Source organism: Orycteropus afer, unplaced genomic scaffold, assembly GCF_000298275.1.
Source record: "Orycteropus afer afer isolate SDZICR_OR568_19922 unplaced genomic scaffold, OryAfe1.0 scaffold00150, whole genome shotgun sequence".
In the NCBI taxonomy this organism is placed as follows: domain Eukaryota; kingdom Metazoa; phylum Chordata; class Mammalia; order Tubulidentata; family Orycteropodidae; genus Orycteropus; species Orycteropus afer.
The window spans coordinates 6,000,360-6,021,133 of NW_006921737.1; the positions used below are offsets into that span (position 1 = coordinate 6,000,360).

The window sequence follows — 20,774 nt, forward strand, 5'->3', positions numbered from 1 at the left end:
GCCAGCCTTCTGGTTAGCAGTCAAGTGCCTTAGGCATTATGCTACCAGAGCTCCTAAACTCAGTGTATACTCAGTAAATATTCATTGAATACATGAGTGAGTCATTGAGTGAATGAATAGGTATGTAATCCAGAGCATCTTCTCATTAGAAGAAGAGTATTGAGGCTTTCCCAATATGGCCTTAGTGATAGAAATAACAATGGAGAATACATGATAGAATTTTGCAAGACCAAAGACTTTTTCATTGCAGATACATTTTTTCAACAATACACACAGTGGCTGTACACAGGCACTTCACTAGATGGAGTACACAGGAATCAGACTGACTACATATGTGGCAAGAAGCAATGGAGAAGCTCAATATCTTCATCCAAAATAAGGCCAGGAGCTGATTGTGGAACAGACCATCAACTGCTCATATGCAAGTTCAACCTGAAGTTGAAGAGAATTTTAAAAAGTCCATGAGAGCCAAAATATGACCTTGATTATATCCCTCCTGAATTTAGAGACCATCTAAAGAATAGATTTGATGCACTGAGCACCAATGACCATAAACCAGAGGAACTGTGGGATGACATCAAGAACATCATAAATGAAGAAAGAAAAAGGTCCTTAAAAAGACAGGAAAAGAAGAAAAGAGCAAAATGGATGCCAGAAGAGACTCTGCAACTTGTCCTTGAACAGAGAGTAGCTAAAGGAAATGGAAGAAATGACAAGATAAAAGAGCTGAAAATATTTCAAAGAGCAGCTTGAGAAGAAAAAGCCAATTATTATAATGAAATGTGCAAAGACCTGGAGTTAGAAAACCAAAAACAAAGAACACACTTAGCATTTCTTAAGCTGAAAGAAGTGAAGAAAAAAATTAAGCCTCAAGTGGCAATATTGAAAGATTCTATGGGCAAAATATTGGATGATGCAAGAAACATCAAAAGAAAATGGAAGGAATACAGAGTCACTGTACCAAAAAGACCTGGTCAATGTTTATCTATTTCAGAAGGTGGCATATGATCAAGAACCAATAGTACTGAAGGAAGAAGTCAAGGTTGCACTGAAGGAATTGGCAAAAAACAAGGCTCCAAGAATTGACCAAACACCCATTGAGATGTTTCAACAAATGGAGGCACTCACTTGGCTATGCCAAGAGATTTGGAAGACAGCTACATGGCCAACTGACTGGAAGAGATCCATATTTGTACCCATAAGCCTGAACAATTTCTCTTAGAAAGATCAGCAGGAGGCCGGTCCCCATGAGGTGGGGGTTAAAGATGTCCCAAATGTCCAAACTACCATGCCACTCCATCATTTCAGACATTAACTCCTCCTCCTCCTCCCAGTAATTTCCCTAGTCTTAGGGTTCTGCATTTCACTGTAACACCTCACAGAACTCACAGACACCCAAGGGTTTGTCTCACGTAGTAGTGGTGGAGGCTGGCAGGCTGGCGAGTCCCTGGTCCATGAGTAGGTCTGGCGGATCCTCCCAACTCTCAGGGCTTGATGAACCTCAATCAGCAGATCAGATGACGGCTGCTGTCCCAAATCCAGGGGTGAGGTGAGGATGACCCAAGACACAAAGCCAGAGCAAGAGGAGAGCGAATCTTCCCAGGAGATTCGTAGGTATACCCTCAGGGAAGCTACGGGTGGTGATTTGAATTATACCCTCCAGCAAGGCAGGACTCAAGATACATTCCACCTGTGTTGCCCCAACAGAATTAACCTAAATCCCATCACTGAGTCGATTGCCAGTCATTATAGGGAATGACTACTACCAGCTGCCCAGCCAAGTTGATACCTGACCTTAACTACCACACCACCCCAAACAGAAATGCATAATGGGATTTACAAAACATCACAGAATGGAGGACAATGGCTAGAAGGGCCACATCAGGCAATTCACTGCACCATACCAAAGAAAGATTATCCCACAGAATGTGGAAATTATCTAACAATATCATTAATATCACATGCAAATAAACTATTACTGAAGATAACTAAAAAATGGTTGCAGCAGTATATTGACAGAGCACTTCCAGAAATGCAAGCTGGATTCAGAAGGGGATGTGGAAAGAGGGATGTCATATGGATCTTGGCTTAAAACAAAGAATATAAGAAAAATGTTTACTTACGTTTTATTGACTATGCAAAAGCATTCAATTGTGTGGATCATAACAAATTATAGATAACATTGAGAAGAATGGGAATTCCAGAACACTTGATTGTACCCATGAGAAACTTGTACCTAGACCAGGAGGCTGTTGTTCAAACAGAACAAGGGTATACAGCATGTTTTGAAATAAAAAAAGGGAGTGTTCACAGTTGTATCCTTTCACCATATTTACTCAACTTGTATGCTGAGCAAATAATCTGAGAAGCTGGATTATATGAAGAAGAATGTGGTATCAGGATTGGAGGAAGACTCATTAACAACCTACAATACACAGATGACACAACTTTGTTTGCTAAAAGTGAGAATGACTTGAAGCACTTACTGATGAAAATTGAAGACTATAGTTGCAGTATGGATTATATCTCAACATAAAGAAAACAAAAATCCTCACAATTGGGCCAATAAACAGCATCATGATAAATGGAGAAAAGATTGAAGTTGTCAAGGACTTCATGTTACTTGGTTCTACAATCTACACCAGTAAGCAGCAGTCAAGACATCAGACATATTGCATTGGGCAAATTTGCTGCAAAAGACTTCTTTCGAGTGCTGAAGAACAAAGATGTCTCCTCGAAGACTAAGGTGCACCTAATTCAAGCCATGATATTTTCAATCACCTATTAAGCTAAGTCCTACTTCCGTAGTGATACTGCCTCGGAAACCCAAGGAGGGGTCGCTATGAGTCGGGGCCGACTCGACGGCAAACAACAACAACAACAAATTAAGCTAAGGCACTTGATTGCTAACCAGAAGGCTGACAGTAAAAACCCACCAGCCACTCCTCGGAAAGAAGGTTGGGCAATCTACTTCCGTAGTGATACAGCCTTGGAAACCCAAGGGGGGGTCACTATGAGTCAGGTCTGACTTGACAGCACATAACAACAATTAAGCATGTAAGAGTTGGACAATAAATAAGGAAGATCAAAGAAGAGTTGATGCTTTTGAGTTGTTGTGTTGGCAAAGAATGCTGAGAGTACCACAGATGGCTAAAAGAACTGACAAATCTGTCCTGGAAGAAATGCAACCAGAATGTTCCTTGGAAGCCAGAATGGCTGAACTTCATTTCACCTACTTTCATCATGTTGTCAGAAAGAACCATTCCCTGGAGAAGGATATCATGCTTGGTAAAGTGGAGGGTCAACGAAAAAGAAGACCCTCAACAAGAGAGATTGGCACAGTGGCAGCAATGATAGGCTCAGGTACAATGGGGATTGTGAGGCTGGCAAAGGACTAGGCAGTGTTTCGTGCTATTGTGCAAAATGTCGCTATGAGTCAGAGACAACTTGACAGCATCTAACAACAACAGCTTCAGAATGTTTCTTGAAGGGCAGCTTTCAGGAAAAATCCAGATGTTATCTAACTACAGAGGTAACCCTGATACTGATTACCTGAGTAGTGTTGAAGAGGATCTCCATGCCATGGGTTGCCAGGAAGGCCTCCCTGCCAGACTGGAGGGTGGTGATGTGCTTAAGGCAGAGCAGAAGTGCCTGGCGGACATGCACATAGGCGTGGACTGTGTCATGGCCATGCCAGTCCTGGTGCAGCCGGAGCAAACTGGTGACATAGCCTCTGTTCACTGCCCTGCGGCTGTTAGACTCTGAAATCAAAGGAAAAAGATTGTCAACCACAGATTTTCCAGGGTCACAACTGCCTGAAAATGTTGCAGAATATCTCCCACAGCAAAGACTTGTGGAAACAATTAGTCCAAGGGACTAGTGGACCATGTGAACATTGGCCTACATGACCCTAAGACCAGAAGTACTAGATGATGCCCAGCTACCACAGCCAACCAATAGGAAAGGAGATCCTGGATAGAGTGGGAGAAAAATGTGGAATAAACAAAATCATAAAAAGACCAGGCTTACTGGTCTGATAGAGACTAGTGAAACCCCCAAGACTGTAACCCCTAGTCACCTTTTAGGCCTGGAATTCAACTCACTTCTATGGCTTCCAGCCATACAATAGACAGACATATAAGGTGAATATTTATACCAGGTAGATGCACTCCTTAGAACAATCACTTATGGGAGATCAGAAGGGCAGTAATTAGACAGGCAGATAGATCAGAAGACAAGAATGCATAGGAAAGAAGGACACAGGGAAAATGTAACCATAGGGAGGAAGTGGGAAGAGAGCTGTTACATTATGGGGATTATGATCAATGTCATGAAACAAAATGTATATGAACTGTTGTACGGAAAATGAATTTGCTCTGTAAACTTTCATCCAAACCAAAATAAAAATAAATAAAAGTGTCTCTCACAGGATTGTTATTAAGTATAAAGGAAAAAAAATAGTAACTTTCTAGTTGAAAAAATCTAGCAAATGTCATCTTAGCCAAGTGATCAAAGTTAACATCACCAGTAACAGGAAAAGTCATCACCATGTTATGCGCAGAGAAGGACAGAGCATCATTTGTTTGGCATTTCTGACAAATAAGCAAGCCCAAAATGAGGGACATTCTAGAACATATATCTGACATGTATTCTTCAGAAATGCCAGGTCATGAAAAATAAAACAAATCGAGGAAATGAGACTAAACAAGACTACAAAAGACCTGTGTATAATTAGCTGTGTATAACTCTGGATTTGACTGGACCAGAAAAACAATTTTTCGTTTTACTATAAAAGGCATCCATGGAACTACTGATGAAATTTGAATACAGTCTGCAGGTTTTCTAATAATATCATTTTAATGTTTATTTTCTAGTTGTGATAATTAAACTGTGTTTATGTAAGAGAATATCTTTGTTTCTAGGAAATTTACATGTGAATGTTTGTAATTTATTCTCAAATGGGTCAGAAAAAATAACAGGTGTATGTGGAGAGGAGAGGGAATTATTTTTAAAATGTTAATATTTGAGGAATCTGGGTTAGGGGTATACAGCAATTCTTTGTATCACTTTTACAACTTTTCTTTTTGCAATGTTATATGTGAAATACCTTGAAAATAAAATGTTAAAAACAAAAACAAAAAAGAAGTCACACACTTTGATGCCCACCCCACCAGAATTCTCTCCATGTTTCAGGAATTTCTGTGCATTCTGAGAATACCAATTTTGATGCACTTAAATCTTTCATAGCATTACATTAGTAAAGTCTAATGTCCCACTCTCCATCACTCACAGCCTTGAGTTCCATTGTTAACTGAAATGAACAGTCTGATGAAAACACATCTCCTGGTCCCAACCTTACCATATTCTCCACTATTAAGAGTTCAGCCTTTCTCTCTTCATTCCCCAGCAAGTTTCCATTTTTCTCTCCTTAACTTTCATGGGCCTAGAATATTGTCATTTGGGTTGACAAACTATAAGGTTTAGGTTGGGAGGAAAGGACTCTGAGTGAGATCCACTATTCACTATTCAAAAGACTGTCATATGTAAGAGGTGTGTTAGGTGTTTTTTTCTAAAAAGGATAGAAGCTAGCTCATTGATAAGAAGAGTTTGGCTCAGTCCAGGAAAGGAAGTCCTCATAGTCAAAGCTATTCAACAACAGAATGGACTATACGTTATAGTGAGCTCACAAGTACTGAAAATGTTCTGGTCAAGGTTGGAAGTATACCCCATAGGCATGTTGTATGGGGATTTCTCGCATCTGATGGGAAGCTGTGATAGAGGGCCATTAAGGTTCCCTTCCTCTCTTCAGTAGTTGCCGGGTGGTACACACAATTAACACATTTGACTGCTAACCAAAAGGTTGAAGATTTGAGTCTATCCAGAGATGCCTTGGAAGAAAGTTCTGATAATCTACTTCTGAAAAATCAGCCTTTAAAAACCATATGGATATATACTGCTGGTGGGACTGTCAAACGATACAACCACTGTGGAAAGTAGAATGGTGATTCCTTAAAAAGCTGGAATTAGAAATACCATTTGACCCAACAACCGCATTACTAGGTATATATCCTAAAGAAGTGAGAGCCAGGACAAGAACAGATATATGCACACCCATGTTCATCACAGCACTATTTACAATAGCAAAAAGATGGAAACAACCTAGGTGTCCATCAATGGAAGAATGGATAACCAAACTATGGTACATACACACAATGGAATACTATCCAACACTAAAGAATAATGTAGAATCCGTAAAATACTGCATAACATGGCTGAACCTGGAGGAATTATGCTGAGTGAAATAAGTCAATCACAGAAGGACAAATAAAGTATTAGTTCATTATTGCAAAGAATCAAGGAAAGGTTAATATATGGAGGAAACCTTCTTTCTTTGTTGGTTACCAGGAGGGTAGGAAGGGAAGGGAGGGAACACTGCAAAAAAAAAAAAAAAAAATTGACCCCTGTCACTTTAGTTTTGTGTATTTCACTGTATTTCAATAAAATGTGGTTTTTTAAAAATAAGAAATAAAGAAAGAAAAGAAACCCTATGGAGTATAGTTTTCCACGAGTCAGAACCAACTTGACAACAATTGTCCACCTATTTAACAACACCATGATTTCTTTTTGTTAGTTACGTGTTTCTGGTTGAGACCTTATCATGTGGCATAGGTGTTTGATTTCCTAAATTTTCTCAGAATATAGCTTGAATTCTGTTCGAGGAAACACAGGGGGAAGAACAGTCCAAAATACCTCCTTAACAGTTCACGTATGCTACTTTCTGATGAAATTCCCTGGGCTACAAGTTGGTGGACAAACATGTACCAGGTCAGAGCTATCTGGTGTCTGTCCAGTCAACTCAGCTCCTATGGATTAGGTGCATTGCAGAGCTCTAGCCAGCTGAGTCTCAGCCAGAAATTCCCAGATTTTGCAGCTTTGCCATCTCCCTACTGCATTTCTCCATGAGCCAAAGCTGAGGCTGTTCGTTCTAGTTTATGAGACAATGACTGTTTTTGGCAGATTGTACATGAAGGAGATTCACTAAACTGTAATCAGAGGAGCAAAATTTCAGCTCAAAGTCTGATTTTTCCCTAAGACCATATAAGTGCACATGACTGCTAGTGTAAAATGGAAACTCAGTGCTTTAATCCAGAGGGGTTTCCTCATAATGTTAATGTAACTCTTTTTTTCTGCTTGTTTATCAAATTCTAAATTGTCAAGCTTGATGGAGATCCACTGCAATTTTTGACCCATTTATGCAGTTGAATTTTTTTTGTTGTTTGTTTTTCCCTTTTTACAGCATTTCATTCAGCCGTGACCCTGAACTGAGAGTGATGAGCTTTATTCATTCAGTGATGTGCTTGTGGAAATTTAAATTGCCTTCATTACCTCCTTTAACAAATTATTCTTTTGTATCAAAAATATTTCTCTCCTTGGCTGGTCCCAGCCACAAACCACTAAATTTCTTTACTGCCTAAATGGGGTTCCAGCCTATCCAACACCAGATGTTTAGAAGAAAATTGAGGATTAAGTATGAGGTATTAAAGGAAAGTATTGCCTGCTGAAAAGATGCCAAAATAACAACAGGGGCAGAGTGAGGCTAAGGGCTTTTGTTTTTCATCTATTTCAAGGGAACGAGACTAATAATGTGTTATCCTAATGACCTTCATCTACTACTTTTTTGGGGGCAAGGTGGAAAAAAATCCATAAACCGAGAGAAAAATCCCTTATAAAACCCAATGACTTTATTCATGATTTCCTGTTAATCCTCAACAAACTGTCATGTTTACTAACATTGAAAATTGCTAAACTCCCCCATCCCAACCCTGTATCAGTCAATCTTTCTCTGAGAATGGCCTGGGGAGTTTTGCAAAAGTCAATATGTATATAAAACTCGACAAGAGGAGATTCACCAAACTGAGGACAAACAAATGTGGAGAAAGTCAAAGAATAAAACAGGGGTCACTGGGATCAGCAACTTTGAGGAGTTCTTAAAGATCTGAGAGGAAAACATCGCTTCTCAGAGGAGGGCAAACAGAGAGAAGTAAATGTGGTTTTTCAAATTCTGTTCTGGATGAGCTCCGGGTTTAGGGGTGAGAGGGGCCCCAGGTCCCCCAACCCTCTTCAAAAAATATGAGCTTTACTTTAGTGTTTACATAAAGGCTCCTTCACCTAAGATTTTCTATCCCTATTCTACCTTAAAGTCACCCTCGTGCTTTCTCAGGCTTTGCTCTCCATCAATTTCGCCTTGTGACCTCCAGCTTTAGGTCTTTTCTGTCCAGCTTTCCTTTGGCAAGGCCATGAACAATAGGGATTTATCCTTGTCCTCACCTCCAATACAGCCTCCTTTATTTTGCTTTCTACCCATCTCTGCAGGTTGTATTCTCCCAAGGCCTTATTTGCAGCTAATTCTCAGTCTGAAACATGATCTAGTGAAATTCTTATTTTTACCACAGGCATTTGTTAACTAAGATTCCAATGCTTTCCTTTAATGCAGACCCCATTAACGCATATATTTGCACTCAGGTAGACAAAAAAAAAAAAAAAAAAAGACCTAGGTGAGAATACGCCAAGATGTCAATATTGATGATTACATTTACTTATTTATTCTTTTCTGCATGAAAAAAAAAAGTGGACAGATGAATTGACACACTGGCTGCAACAGTGGGATTAAACATAGCAACAACTGTGAGGATGGAACAAGATCTGACAGTGTTTCCTTCTGTTGTACCTAGGGTCACTATGAGTTGGAACCAACTCTACAGCACTTAACAACAACATATTTTTCTGTAGTTTGTATTCCCCATATATTGTATGATGAACTTTGATAATCAAGAGGGAGAAAATATATCATGTTACCATTTATAGGCTTTACAAATTAGTGACCCATAGACTATTGGCCATACTCTGCTTTAAATGCTGTGAGCAGGGCAAGCATTCGTTGGAATGCCAAAATAACCATTTTGCATTATTATCTTACTCTGACCCCTTTAAAAATGAATTGAATTACCTGTCTAGCACCTGAAGGACTTTCACTCCATGATGAACTTTATAAAGATGTTTCCCTTCTAAACAAGAATGCCTAGACACTTTCAACTCCTCTCAGGGAATTTGAAGCCCCATGCATGACAGGCTGGTGAGAGAAATGCTTGGTGACCCAGATTGTTATATCCACAGGCAGCCCTCTACTCTGACCCCCTTATTTGACAAAAAACAAGAATGTTGTTATCTCTCTTTTATCCCATGTCTGGAAACTTTATCACTCCCTTTGAGGTGAAGGCATGACCTAAAGCAGAAGACATGTGGGAACAATCAGCAGAGTAATGGGATGAGATGAACACTTTAACAGTCACAGCTCTAGGAATGAGGTACACAAATAAGCACAGACCTCTGACACCTTCTTGTCTGTATGCATGCACCCTTCACAGCTGTGTTAGTTCTGATCTATGGACAGACCCTTCAACTTCTCTCAGCTGTCTTTCTGGTGTCCTTCCACATGGCCAGGATCTGCACAACTTTCTGGCTGTTTGACCTTGAGCAAGTTTCTTCAGAAGTCTGTGAGTCTGTCTTTATATGAATAGCAAAACTAATAATAATTCCTTCTTTTGGGATAGTTGAGAGAATTAGAAGAGATAACACATATAAACTAGATAATAAGCACTTGTTACCAGTTGCCTATTATTAATATTATCATTATCATGATCAATATCATCTCTTTATTATTCCAACTTCCTCTCTGTTACTATGGACAACAAAGTGGTAATAAAAGAACATATTTCTTCTGGCAGCCTCATGCCATAATAGGAGCTTCAGGGTCATGGAGCTGTTGATTTGATTTTGGCTTTCCATTTACTACTTGTGTAACCTTGGTTAAATTATTTAGCTTGCTCCATCATCTAAAATATTAAGGCAATATAAGAAATAAGGACAAAACATCTGCCTGACAAATCCATTATAAGAACTGAATACATAATCTACAGAATTGCACCTAGCACAGTGCCTTGCTCTTGTTAGGTACTGCACAGTCAATTTTCAACTCCTAGAGAGGCTATGTGACAGAGTAGAACTGCTGGTAGAGTTTTAGGCTGTAATCTTTACAGGAGAAGATTGCAAGCACTTTCTCTTGCACAGCCACTTGGTCAGTTCAAACACCAACCTTTTGGTTAGCAACTAGGGGCTTAACAGTTGTGCCACCAGGGCTCCTAGCACTTAGTATATGCTCAATAAATGATCATTCCCTTTCCTATAAAGAAGACATGCAAACTTCACATATCTTTCACCAATGAGAATAGCCTAAAGAAAAGTTTCAAAATAAGTCAAATTCATATAATATCCCCATATAATATAATTGATCTATCACTCCAAAATGGCTATCAATGGCTATTGAGGCCTATCTGTCCTAAGACACCCTATACATGCATACTGGAAATCCCCATGTCACTTCATCCTAGTTTGCCTTCACAGGCTATGCCCTTACTGGACACCTTTATAATTCCCTTCTCTGGGAAAATTAATCTATATTGGGTTCCTTTATCTTATGCCCTTTTGAGAAAACCGGTTAATCATCTGGAATCCTCTTGATTGATAATAATTAAATGCTTAATAGCTTACCCTTGCTTTCAGTAAGACACATAACCATGGCTTTAGTCAAGAGTAAGAATAAATAGAAGGTTTCCAGGTACTACATCATTCTTCAGAACAGAAATCCTCTCCAGCCATACAGCATACTTTCTGCATTAATGTGACATTATCATTCCAGGAAATTCTTGCCCACAAAAATTAAATAACTTCATTGTTTGTTTCATGAACTTCCTGAAAGTCTATTCAATTGAACTGTTGGTCACTCAACTAGCTGTTCGGGATAAACCCACTACCATCTTGTCGATTCCAATTCATAGGCAAAGTAGAACTGCCCCATAAGATTCCCAAGGTTACCGTCTTTAAGGAAGCAGACTGCCACATCTTTCTCCTGTGCAGTAGCTGGTGAATTAGAACCACAGACATTTCAGTTAGCAGCCAAGCACTTAATCACTGCACCACCAGGGCTCCTTGTTATTCAGGATAGTATCCTCTTTTCCGAACAGAGATCATTCAATTGGGTTTATTAAACTCCTGTTTATTTTCCAAGGTTTGCTTCCAAGCTCTCTTCTGGCTATGTCTACCCATCCTAAATAGCTTACTGGACCTTTATACCACAAACTGCTTAATCTCAATCAGGAGACCCCACATTATAAGACTCACCTTGAACCACACCCTCCAAACAGAGTAAGTATCCCACTCTAGAACTCCTCTTGCTGAGACAAGACTAAGACTTTATCAGGGTAGCAGTGCCCCTTACTACAGTAAGTAATAAACTTGCCTTTGCACAATCAGCAAGTTTTTTGGTGGTGTTTTTAGGGACTCAGCAGTCAACCTTACCAATTTAAGAGATATTTCTGGACAAACTAACCTTTCCCCAAGACTGTTATTTGAACAAAGAGCTCCCTACTTTGCTATCATTGAGACTGTTGCAAATACAAGTATGTTTTATTATGTGTTCAGCCCCAGGCTAATCATTTTACATGGATCATCTCATTTATTTCAAGGAAATGCTTTAAGTATTAGTTTCCTCAAACAACTTGCTGAAGTCTACAGGGCATCATATCTAGGATTCAAATGGAATCCTTTATCTGACTCCTAAATTGACAGCCCATATTCTTACCCTCAAGGATCTTTATGATGGTAAGTATAGCTTACATTCCTTGCAAGTAGATAAAAGTGTACAGTTATTGCCACTAGAACTAGCTTCTTTAGCAATTTTTCTAAGACACTAACAGAGAAAAAGCCAGAACACCTGAAACCTGGTGTGCTTGATAGGAGTGAGTTCCAGCCAAATTCAACTTGGCCCACGTCTCCACCTTGCCCTCTCCTCCATCATCTCTGCTTCCATCCAGGCCCCTAAATTGTAGCGAGAGCCATTTTTTAACATGAAACTTGAGGCTGTTTTAAAGGTCTAAATGAATTGGCTATGGTCCATCAGACCACTGAAGATGTTTGGGAGTCTTCTTGACACATAACCAGTGGCCCCATGGAGGCTGATACAGAAATCAGTCCCGGAGTGGGAGTCCAGTATCACTGGGGAGGAGGGAATGACTCAGCTCTGGCCCTTCTCTGCCTAGCAGCTGCAGAAGAGCCTATTCACAAAGGAGGAGGAGCAACAATATCCTTACAAAAACATAAACACTCACTCACTAATCTGAATGCCACGGGGAATGGAAATTATACTCGATTATCATTAGCTCAAATAAAAATAATGATATTGAATTAGCTTAGAGGTATTTTTTCTCTTTGTACAATAGATACATTTCAACAATTTAGGCTATAAAGTAAATTTGAGTTTAAAACGCATCTTGTAATTTTTTTGTTTAAAACAAACCCATTGACTGCTTTTCTCTAAAGATGCTTTTCTTACCCTTCAAAAATAGTAGTTGAGAAGGGTAAGAGACTAAATGTCATAGGGTTTTGCTGTTGTTGTTGTTGTTTTCCAATCTAGATTCATTAACTCCTTTACCTTCAACTCCTTCTAATTTTTTCTACAGATACAATCCAAAACCATAGGAATTTCAGTCTCCCAGGAGAGCTTTAGAATCCCTTGAATCTGTCTCTTCATCTGCAAACACTCATCTTCCCCCTGTACCTTACACAGCATGCTTTAGGCTGAAGTAGTGAATTCATTAGTAGTACACAATTAAGTGCTAGGCTGCTAACTGAAAAGCCAGTAATTCGAACCCACCAGCCATTCCAAAGGAGAAAGACCTGGTGACCTGTCCAGTATAGATAGTATAGTGCACAGAAAACCCTATGGGGAAGGTCTACTCTGTCACATGGAATCATTGTGAGTCAAAATCAACTCAATGGCATCTAACACCAAAACTACACTTACTAAGAGAAGAGCCCATGAAAGGTGATATACTCCAGATTCAATCTGCATCCTTTATTATTACTCAATCTCATATGGTACTTTATTTATTTTTTTTTTAACATTTTAGCATTTTCAAAACTAAGATGCTTCTTACTAATGATAGTGTTTGCAATTCTAACTGACAGCATCTTTTCATTCTTAGTGGCATATAAAAATGTGTAAATTACAGTCAATAATATCTTAGACTTGATGAAATTGAATTGCTGTTTTAATACTTTGGGCTTGAAAATTCTCTAAAAGGAGCTGATTCTCAGTAAGATGACCAATTGGGAGGTTTGTGCCACATATGCAAATAGAAAGAGAAGCCATATCCTGCTGCAGCTAGACACACAGTCAGTCAAAAACTAAAATCATGCTCACACATCCAAACCCTGAGGAACCACCACTAATCAGTTCAACAAACATTTATTTAGCAACTAAAGGAGCCTGGTGGTGCAACAATTAAATGCTTCACTGACAACCAAAAAGTTAGCAGTACAAACTCACCCAGTAGCTTCTTGAAAGAAAGACCTGGCAACCTATTCCCATAAAGATTACAGCCTAGGAAATCCTATGAGACAGTTCTACTGTCACATAGGGTCACTGTGTGTGTGTGTGTGTGTGTGTGTTATGTGCTGTAGAGTCGGACCCAACCCACAGCAACCTCTCCTTGGTTTCCAAGGCAGTATCACTATGGAAGTAGATTGCCCAACCTTCCTTCTGAGGAGTGGCTGGTGGGTTTGAACTGTCAGCCTTCTGGTTAGCAGTCAAGTGCCTTAGGCAGTACACTACCAGAGCTCTTATAGGGTCACTATGAGTTGGAATTGATTCAATGACACCTAATGAACTTAACAACAACAAGATATAACCATGGGGAGTCTGTGAGTAATGCAAATGGTTAACCTGCTCAGCTGTTAACAAGAAGGTTGGAGGTTCAAGTCAACCCAGTGGCTCCTTGGGAGAAATGCGGGTGATCTACTTTTGAAAATTAAGCCATTGAAACCCTATGGAGTACAGTTCTACTCTGACATACATGGGGTCACCATGAGTCAGAATCAACTTGATGGCAACTGTTTTTAACTGGTATGTGCTCATATATGTCAGACATGGTTGTAAGCACTGGGGATATAGGAGGAAAGAAAATAGATGAAGTCTCTGTTCCTGTGGGGCTCCCATTTCCATGGAATGTAAGGGAGGTAGGAGGGACATAGATATCAAGCAGACACACACACAAACCAAAACAGTGATACTAGAATGACTATGTGGGGTAGCAACTGTAGATTGAGGGAGTCAGGGAAGGCACTTTCAAGAGGTAATATTCAAGCTGATACATGGACTGATGGAAAGGAGTTGGGAGGCAGAGATCTGGAGACAGGAAATTCTGTAAGTCTCCAGGGCACAGTAAGTGGAAAAGCCTAAACTTGGTGAACAAGAATAATAAAAAGCCCCAGAGCTAAAACCAAGAGGACAAAGTGAGGGAATAATGGTAGGAACTGATCAGAAAGGTGGGCAGGAGTCAGAACATGTAACCCCTAAAACCTTGAGATACATCACAGCAGGTTGTGTAAACACACAGGAATATGTCAGGCTTAGACTTTCTCACTCTCCTTTTTGGTATTGGTGTTTGATGTCTCTGTAAGAAAGTCGTTAGGAATATAATCTTTGCCTAAACCTAAATTTGTGCAGGAGCTTACCTACTCATCCACAGTTTAAGTTTGAGCCTAGACTCTTGGTAGGGAAGAAAGAACTTACTAGGCCCCAAGACAAGCCATTTTTCTTTCTGGGTCCATGTAGAAAACCTTATGCCTGGTTTCATTTTGCTGCTTCCACTGTCAGTTCATTAAAGATAGGTACTTAAGAATAAAGACAAGATTACACTAGGAAGGAGAAAAAACTGCTTTTCTCCATTCGTGAACATGTCACACATTTGTCAGTGGCATTGCCTGCTTTTGGCCAGAGGATATACAAGGAATATGGACTGTAAGGAAACCTATCTGGGATGCTGCAAATATAGCATGCAAACTGGCTCCTTCTGCACTATGCAGCCAGATCTGAGAAGGTGGGGAGAAAGGCCAAGAGCATATACCTCTGCAACCCTTGGTCTGCTTCCCTTCACCCTTATATTGTAGTGTCTAAGGCATTTGACTGCTAACCAGAAGGTTTGTGGTTCAAACCCACCAGCCACTCCACGGAAGGAAGACTGCAATCTTCCTCAGTAAAGATTTACAGCCTTGGAAACTCAAAGGGGATCACTATGAGTTGCAATAGACTCGATGGTAATGAGATTTTTTTTTTTTTTTTTTTTTTTATATGGCTACAAAAAGGGCAAGGAGGCCACATGTTCTGACCTCCTAGAACCCCACAAGAGGAAGGCAGAATCACCATCAATAGTCCAAGGCCTATTACTGCAAAGCCAGAATGCTGCCTCCCTCCAGCCCTTTCTCCAACCATTCCTCCCAAAGCACCCACCACCTCTCTCCTGGGTTCAATAATTCACTGCAGTGGCCACACAGAACTCACAGATTATGGGATTTATTAGGGAAGCACCAGGTTTCAATTCAAGTTCAGGAAAGACACTCAGTCTCTCTCCCAGCCCACCATCTCTCAGCCAAGTCTCTCACAGTCTCTCCCCCAGCAGTGCATGTCCCTCGGTGTCTTACTCAGCAATGCGTGTCTCTTGTGTCTCTTTCCCAGCAGCACGTGTCTCTTTCAGCAGCACTTCTTCCTCAACCAGCAGTCAGAGAGAGTTCTGCCTCTAGGAGTCCTCCTTTTGAGCTTGGCACAGTGGCCAAACTAGCCAATCATAGCATCAGAACTCTAAGCACTTGAGAGAGAACCTCCCATAACATTGCGTTGTGCCACACCCAACGGAAATAACCCAGGTGGATAACATTTACAGTCAGGAGTTCCTCAGTTGCTCATTCCACCACTGAGTTTACAATGACTTATGGGTAGAAAAGCCATACTAAGTAATTTACTACACTGCAGGCCACCCCCTGGCTTTTCTAGCCATTATCCCTTTTATGCTTCAAAAATGCACTTCCCAAAAAATTCCCTCTACCATCAGTTTAAGAATAACCACACCCATGAAAGTGTGTAAGCCAGCCACTTTATGCCTTTATCTCCCCCCATTTTAAACAGCCAATTTCTAATTTGTCCATCCCTGTCAAACCAGTACTCTGAGGAACCATGGTCCTTTCTCTCTGGAGAACCTTCTGTTCTGCTTGGAAACTTCAGGCATGTGGATCCATAAACAAGCAAAGTCCAGCCCAGCACAAGCCATCAAATTGCAGCAACTTAACACCAGCTCAGTGTCAAACATCCTTCTCTTCGTTTGGTCGGGTTCTGGTCAGCTCAGCCCTAGCCATCCCAGCTAGGTCATGGGTACCAGCTGCCAAGTTTGGGAGTCACACTCTTCCCATCACTTCAGACCAGCCAGCACCTTCTCTCACATCTTCAGTCCTCAGGGACTATTTCAATGCCCGTAGGCTCCCAACTCCTTGCACTTCAGACCAGCCAGCCCTTCCTCTCATCCTCAGCCTCTGGGCCTAGGTCAAGCAGCCTGTTTCTTCTTTGCTGCACTTCCCCCATTTCCACTCATGTGGATTCAGGTGGTCACAAGCAAGTATCATACAAGTCTACTACTCACTGGCTTCCTTTAACTTTCAGTCCTGGAAGGGGTTTCTCTCACTGACCATGACTTTCCCTATGGATACACCCAAAACCAGTCAGCTTGCTTGAAATTCAAAAAGCCAAACAGTCATTTTTTTCTTTTTCAGGTCCTTATTCAAATGCAAATCTTCTGTTCCTTCATTAGTACTGGGTGGGGCTCAGGTTTTCTACCTAAGCTCCTAGTACTCCCTCCACACAGGGCTTAAAACAAAAGCCTGTGGTTTCTTCTGGGCAAATTCTATTTCCCCTTTTAACTTATCCAATCAAGTATTGGCTGAAGGTGGACTTACACACTCTCTGTTATCCACACACCCCATAATCACTTCTAATGTACAAGCAGGTAAGAGAACATTCAATAGCAATAGTACATTCAGATAAATACATAATCCAAAACACATAATCCTTTTAAAGACATTTCCATGTTCATCTCTTCACCTTGATTATCATCCCATTCTATGCATATGGCCTTGGGCCTTTGGCTGTATGTAACCAAAAGCCCTAGTCTCTGGATCAATTACCTACTTTAAGAGGTAACACCAAACAAAGTAACCATCTAAGAATCCAAAGTTTCACTTCCCAGGCCTCTTCCTTCTTTCTTTTACAAAGTCTCATGCTTCTATGAATCTGGAACCACTGCAACGAATCCCACTTCTGACACCAACTACTAAAAGGGCAAGGAGGCCACATGTTCTGACCTCCTAGAACCCCACAAGAGGAAGGCAGAATCACCATCAATAGTCCAAGGCCTATTACTGCAAGGCCAGAATGCTGCCTCCCTCCAGCCCTTTCTCCAACCATTCCTCCCAAAGCACCCACCACCTCTCTCCTGGGTTCAATAATTCACTGCAGTGGCCACACAGAACTCACAGATTATGGGGTTTATTAGGGAAGCACCAGGTTTCAATTCAAGTTCAGGAAAGATGCTCAGTCTCTCTTCCAGCCCACCGTCTCTCAGCCAAGTCTCTAACAGTCTCTCCCCCAGCAGTTCATGTCCCTCGGTGTCTTACTCAGCAATGCGTGTCTCTTGTGTCTCTTTCCCAGCAGCACGTGTCTCTTTCAGCAGCACATCTTCCTCAACCAGCAGTCAGAGAGAGAGTTCTGCCTCTAGAAGTCCTCCTTTTGAGCTTGGCACAGTGGCCAAACTAGCCAATCATAGTATCAGAACTCTAAGCACCTGAAAGAGAGCCTCCCATAACATTGCGTTGTGCCACACCAACAGAAATAACCCAGGTGGATAACATTTACAGTCAGGAGCTCCTCAGTTGTTCATTCCACCACTGAGTTTACAATGACTTATGGGTAGAAAAGCCATACTAATTAATTTACTACACTGCAGTGGCACAATGGTTAAGCACTTGACTGATAATTGAAAGGTCAGCAGTTCAATCCCACCAGCCATTCCACAGGAGAAAAGAACTGGTAATCTGCTCCCATAAAGATTACAATATAGAAAACCCTATGGTGCAGTTCTATTCCATCCTATAGGGTTGTGGGAGACTCAAGGGAACACAACAACAACACTAACATGAAACTAAACCAAACCAAACCAAACTCACTGCCATCAATTCAATTCTACTCATAGCAACCCCTCCTTGGGTTTCGGAGGTGGTATCTCTATGGAAGTAGATTGCCCAATCTTTCTTCTGAAGAGTGGCTGGTGGGTTTGAACTCTCAGCCTTCTGGTTTGCAGTCAAATGCCTTAGGCACTACGCCACGCCTTCAGTCTCATGCTTATTTAACTCTATTCCTGTCTCTTTTGATATGTTCATTCTTCTCTCTTATGATCTGGACTACAGCAGCAATAGCTTCCTACTTGGCTTCTATATGCCTATCTCTCCTCCACTGTCCAACACATCTTACTAAAGCACAATTTTAATACTGTCATCTTCTATTTTAAATAATTTAACTGCTTCAGGGACATCACAAATGCCGGGGGGTTTGGTGTTCTCTCCTCATGTTTCATTGTATGTGTATGGGGGGATGGTTGCAGTATTCACTGTGTGTCTCTGGGCTTGAGGGAAAGAGGAGGTAAAGAAGAGGCTAAGTGGGGTCTCCAGGCTCCACTGCCACCAGAGGAGCTTCACAGTTTATATGTAGAGGTTCTGCAAAGGATCTTATTTAAAAATAAAAAATAAACTGTCTTTTGCCTTTAAGAAAAGTGGAAGGAGGTCAAAACCCTCTGGTAGTGAAATGAAGAGATAGATATTAGCCCAAATGTGTCAAGTACCTATTACACAATCTTAGGAAAGTCACCCAGTATTTTTGATCCTTTCTCTATAGAACATGGCTTCTCAACCTCAGCACTGTTGACATTTGGCTTGGATAATTCTTTAATGTAGTATGTTTACCAGTATACTGGCCTCTAACCCCAGATGCAACAGCCAAAGATGACTCTCTGCATTGCCAAATGCTTCCTTGGGCCCAAATCACCCTTGGCTGACAACCACTGCTATGTTGTTATGACTGTTGTTACATGCCATCAAGTCAGCTCTGACTCATAGTGACCCTGTGTTCAACAGAACTAAACACCACTTGGTCCTGCACCAGCCACATAGTCCTTGTTACACCTGAACCCATTATTGCAACCACTGTGTCAATCCATCTCTTTGACAGTCTTCCTCTTTTTCGATGACCCTCCACTTTATCAAGCATGATATCTTTTTCCAGGGAATGATATCTTCTGACAATATGACCACAGTAGGTCAGATGAATTCTGGCCATTCTCTCTTCCAAGGAGCATTCTGGCTGCCATTTTTCCAGGACAGATTTGTCAGTTCTTCTGACAGTCAATGGAACTTTCAGCCTCCTTTGCCAATAGCATAACTCAAAAGCATCAACTTTTCGTTGGTCTTCCTTATTCATTGTCCAGCTTTGTGAATGAGGTGCATACGAGGTGATTGAAAGCACCATGGCTTGGGTTAGGCACACCTTGGTCTTCAAAGAGACATCTTTGTTCTTCAGCACTTTAAGAGGTCTTCTGCAGCAGATTTTCACAATGCAATATGTCATCTGATTTCTTGACTTCTGCTTCCATTGGTGTTGATTGTGGAACCAAGTAATATGAAATACTGTATCAGATAGTCTTTCACTGCTATTCATAAGGTTTTGATGGGCCAATTCTTTGAGAAGTGGATGGCCCCTTCCTTCTTCCAAGTCTGCCTTCGCCTGCAAGCTCTGTTGAAACCTGTCCACCATGGGTGACCCTGCTGGTATTTGAAATACTTGTGGCATAACATCCAGCCTCACAGAAACACACAAGCCACAACAGTATGATAAACTGACAGATGAGTGGTAGATCACTGCTATACAATAGTTAAATATTTACCTGACTCACAGGATGATGCTAAAGAATAAACAAGATAATATAGGAAAAGTTTCATTTTAATCTATTATTATAAGTCCAGGAAACCTGTCAGTTTGTCAAACTATGGTGGCTTGCATGTTGCTATGGACTAGTTTCAATGGAGCTTCCAGGCTAAGACAGACTAGAAAGAAAGGCCTGGCAATCTATTTCTAAAAATCAGCCAATGACAATGCTATGGATTATAAGAGAATATTGTTTGATATAGTGCTGGAAGATGAGCCCTCTAGGTTAAATCAAACCAAACTCACTGCCGTTGAGTCAGATCTGACTCATAGAGATCCTTCCTTGGGTTTCTGAGGCAATATCACTACAGAAGTAGATTTCCCAACCTTCGTTCCTAGGAGTAGCCAGTGGGTTTGAACCTCCAGCCTTCTGGTTAGCAGTCAAATGCCTTAAGCACTACAGCACCAGAGCCCCTAGGTTGGAAGCATTCAAAATACACAGTGGATGCAACAATGGACTTGAGCGTACCAATAATTATGAATATGGCACAGGACTGGGCAATGTTTCATTCTATTGTACACAGGAGTGTATTACCCAATAAGCAAGGTAAAGCTCTAACAAAAAAACAAACTCAGCATCAAGTCAATTCCAACTCTAAGTGACCCTATAGGACAGAGTAGAACTTCCCCATTGGGTTTCTGTGGTGTAGTAAATTACTTAGTGTGGCTTTTCTACCCATAAGTCTTTGTAAACTCCAAGGTGGGATTTTCTATGAGCAACTGAGGAGCTCCTGATTGCTGAAGTTGTCCACCTGGAGTATTTCCATTGGGAGTGGCACAAAACAATGTTCTGGGAGGT

The 20,774-nt window shown here is 40.9% G+C and overlaps 1 protein-coding gene across 1 annotated transcript in view; it reads right to left on the reverse strand.

Moving 5' to 3' along the window:
- AGBL1 (AGBL carboxypeptidase 1) overlaps positions 1–20,774 on the reverse strand; it is a 1,441,949-nt gene that overhangs the window by 1,273,082 nt on the left and 148,093 nt on the right. The window contains exon 7 of the mRNA XM_007946116.2: positions 3,553–3,761. Coding sequence (XP_007944307.2) covers positions 3,553–3,761 — 209 coding nt within the window. The remainder of the gene's footprint in view (positions 1–3,552; positions 3,762–20,774) is intronic.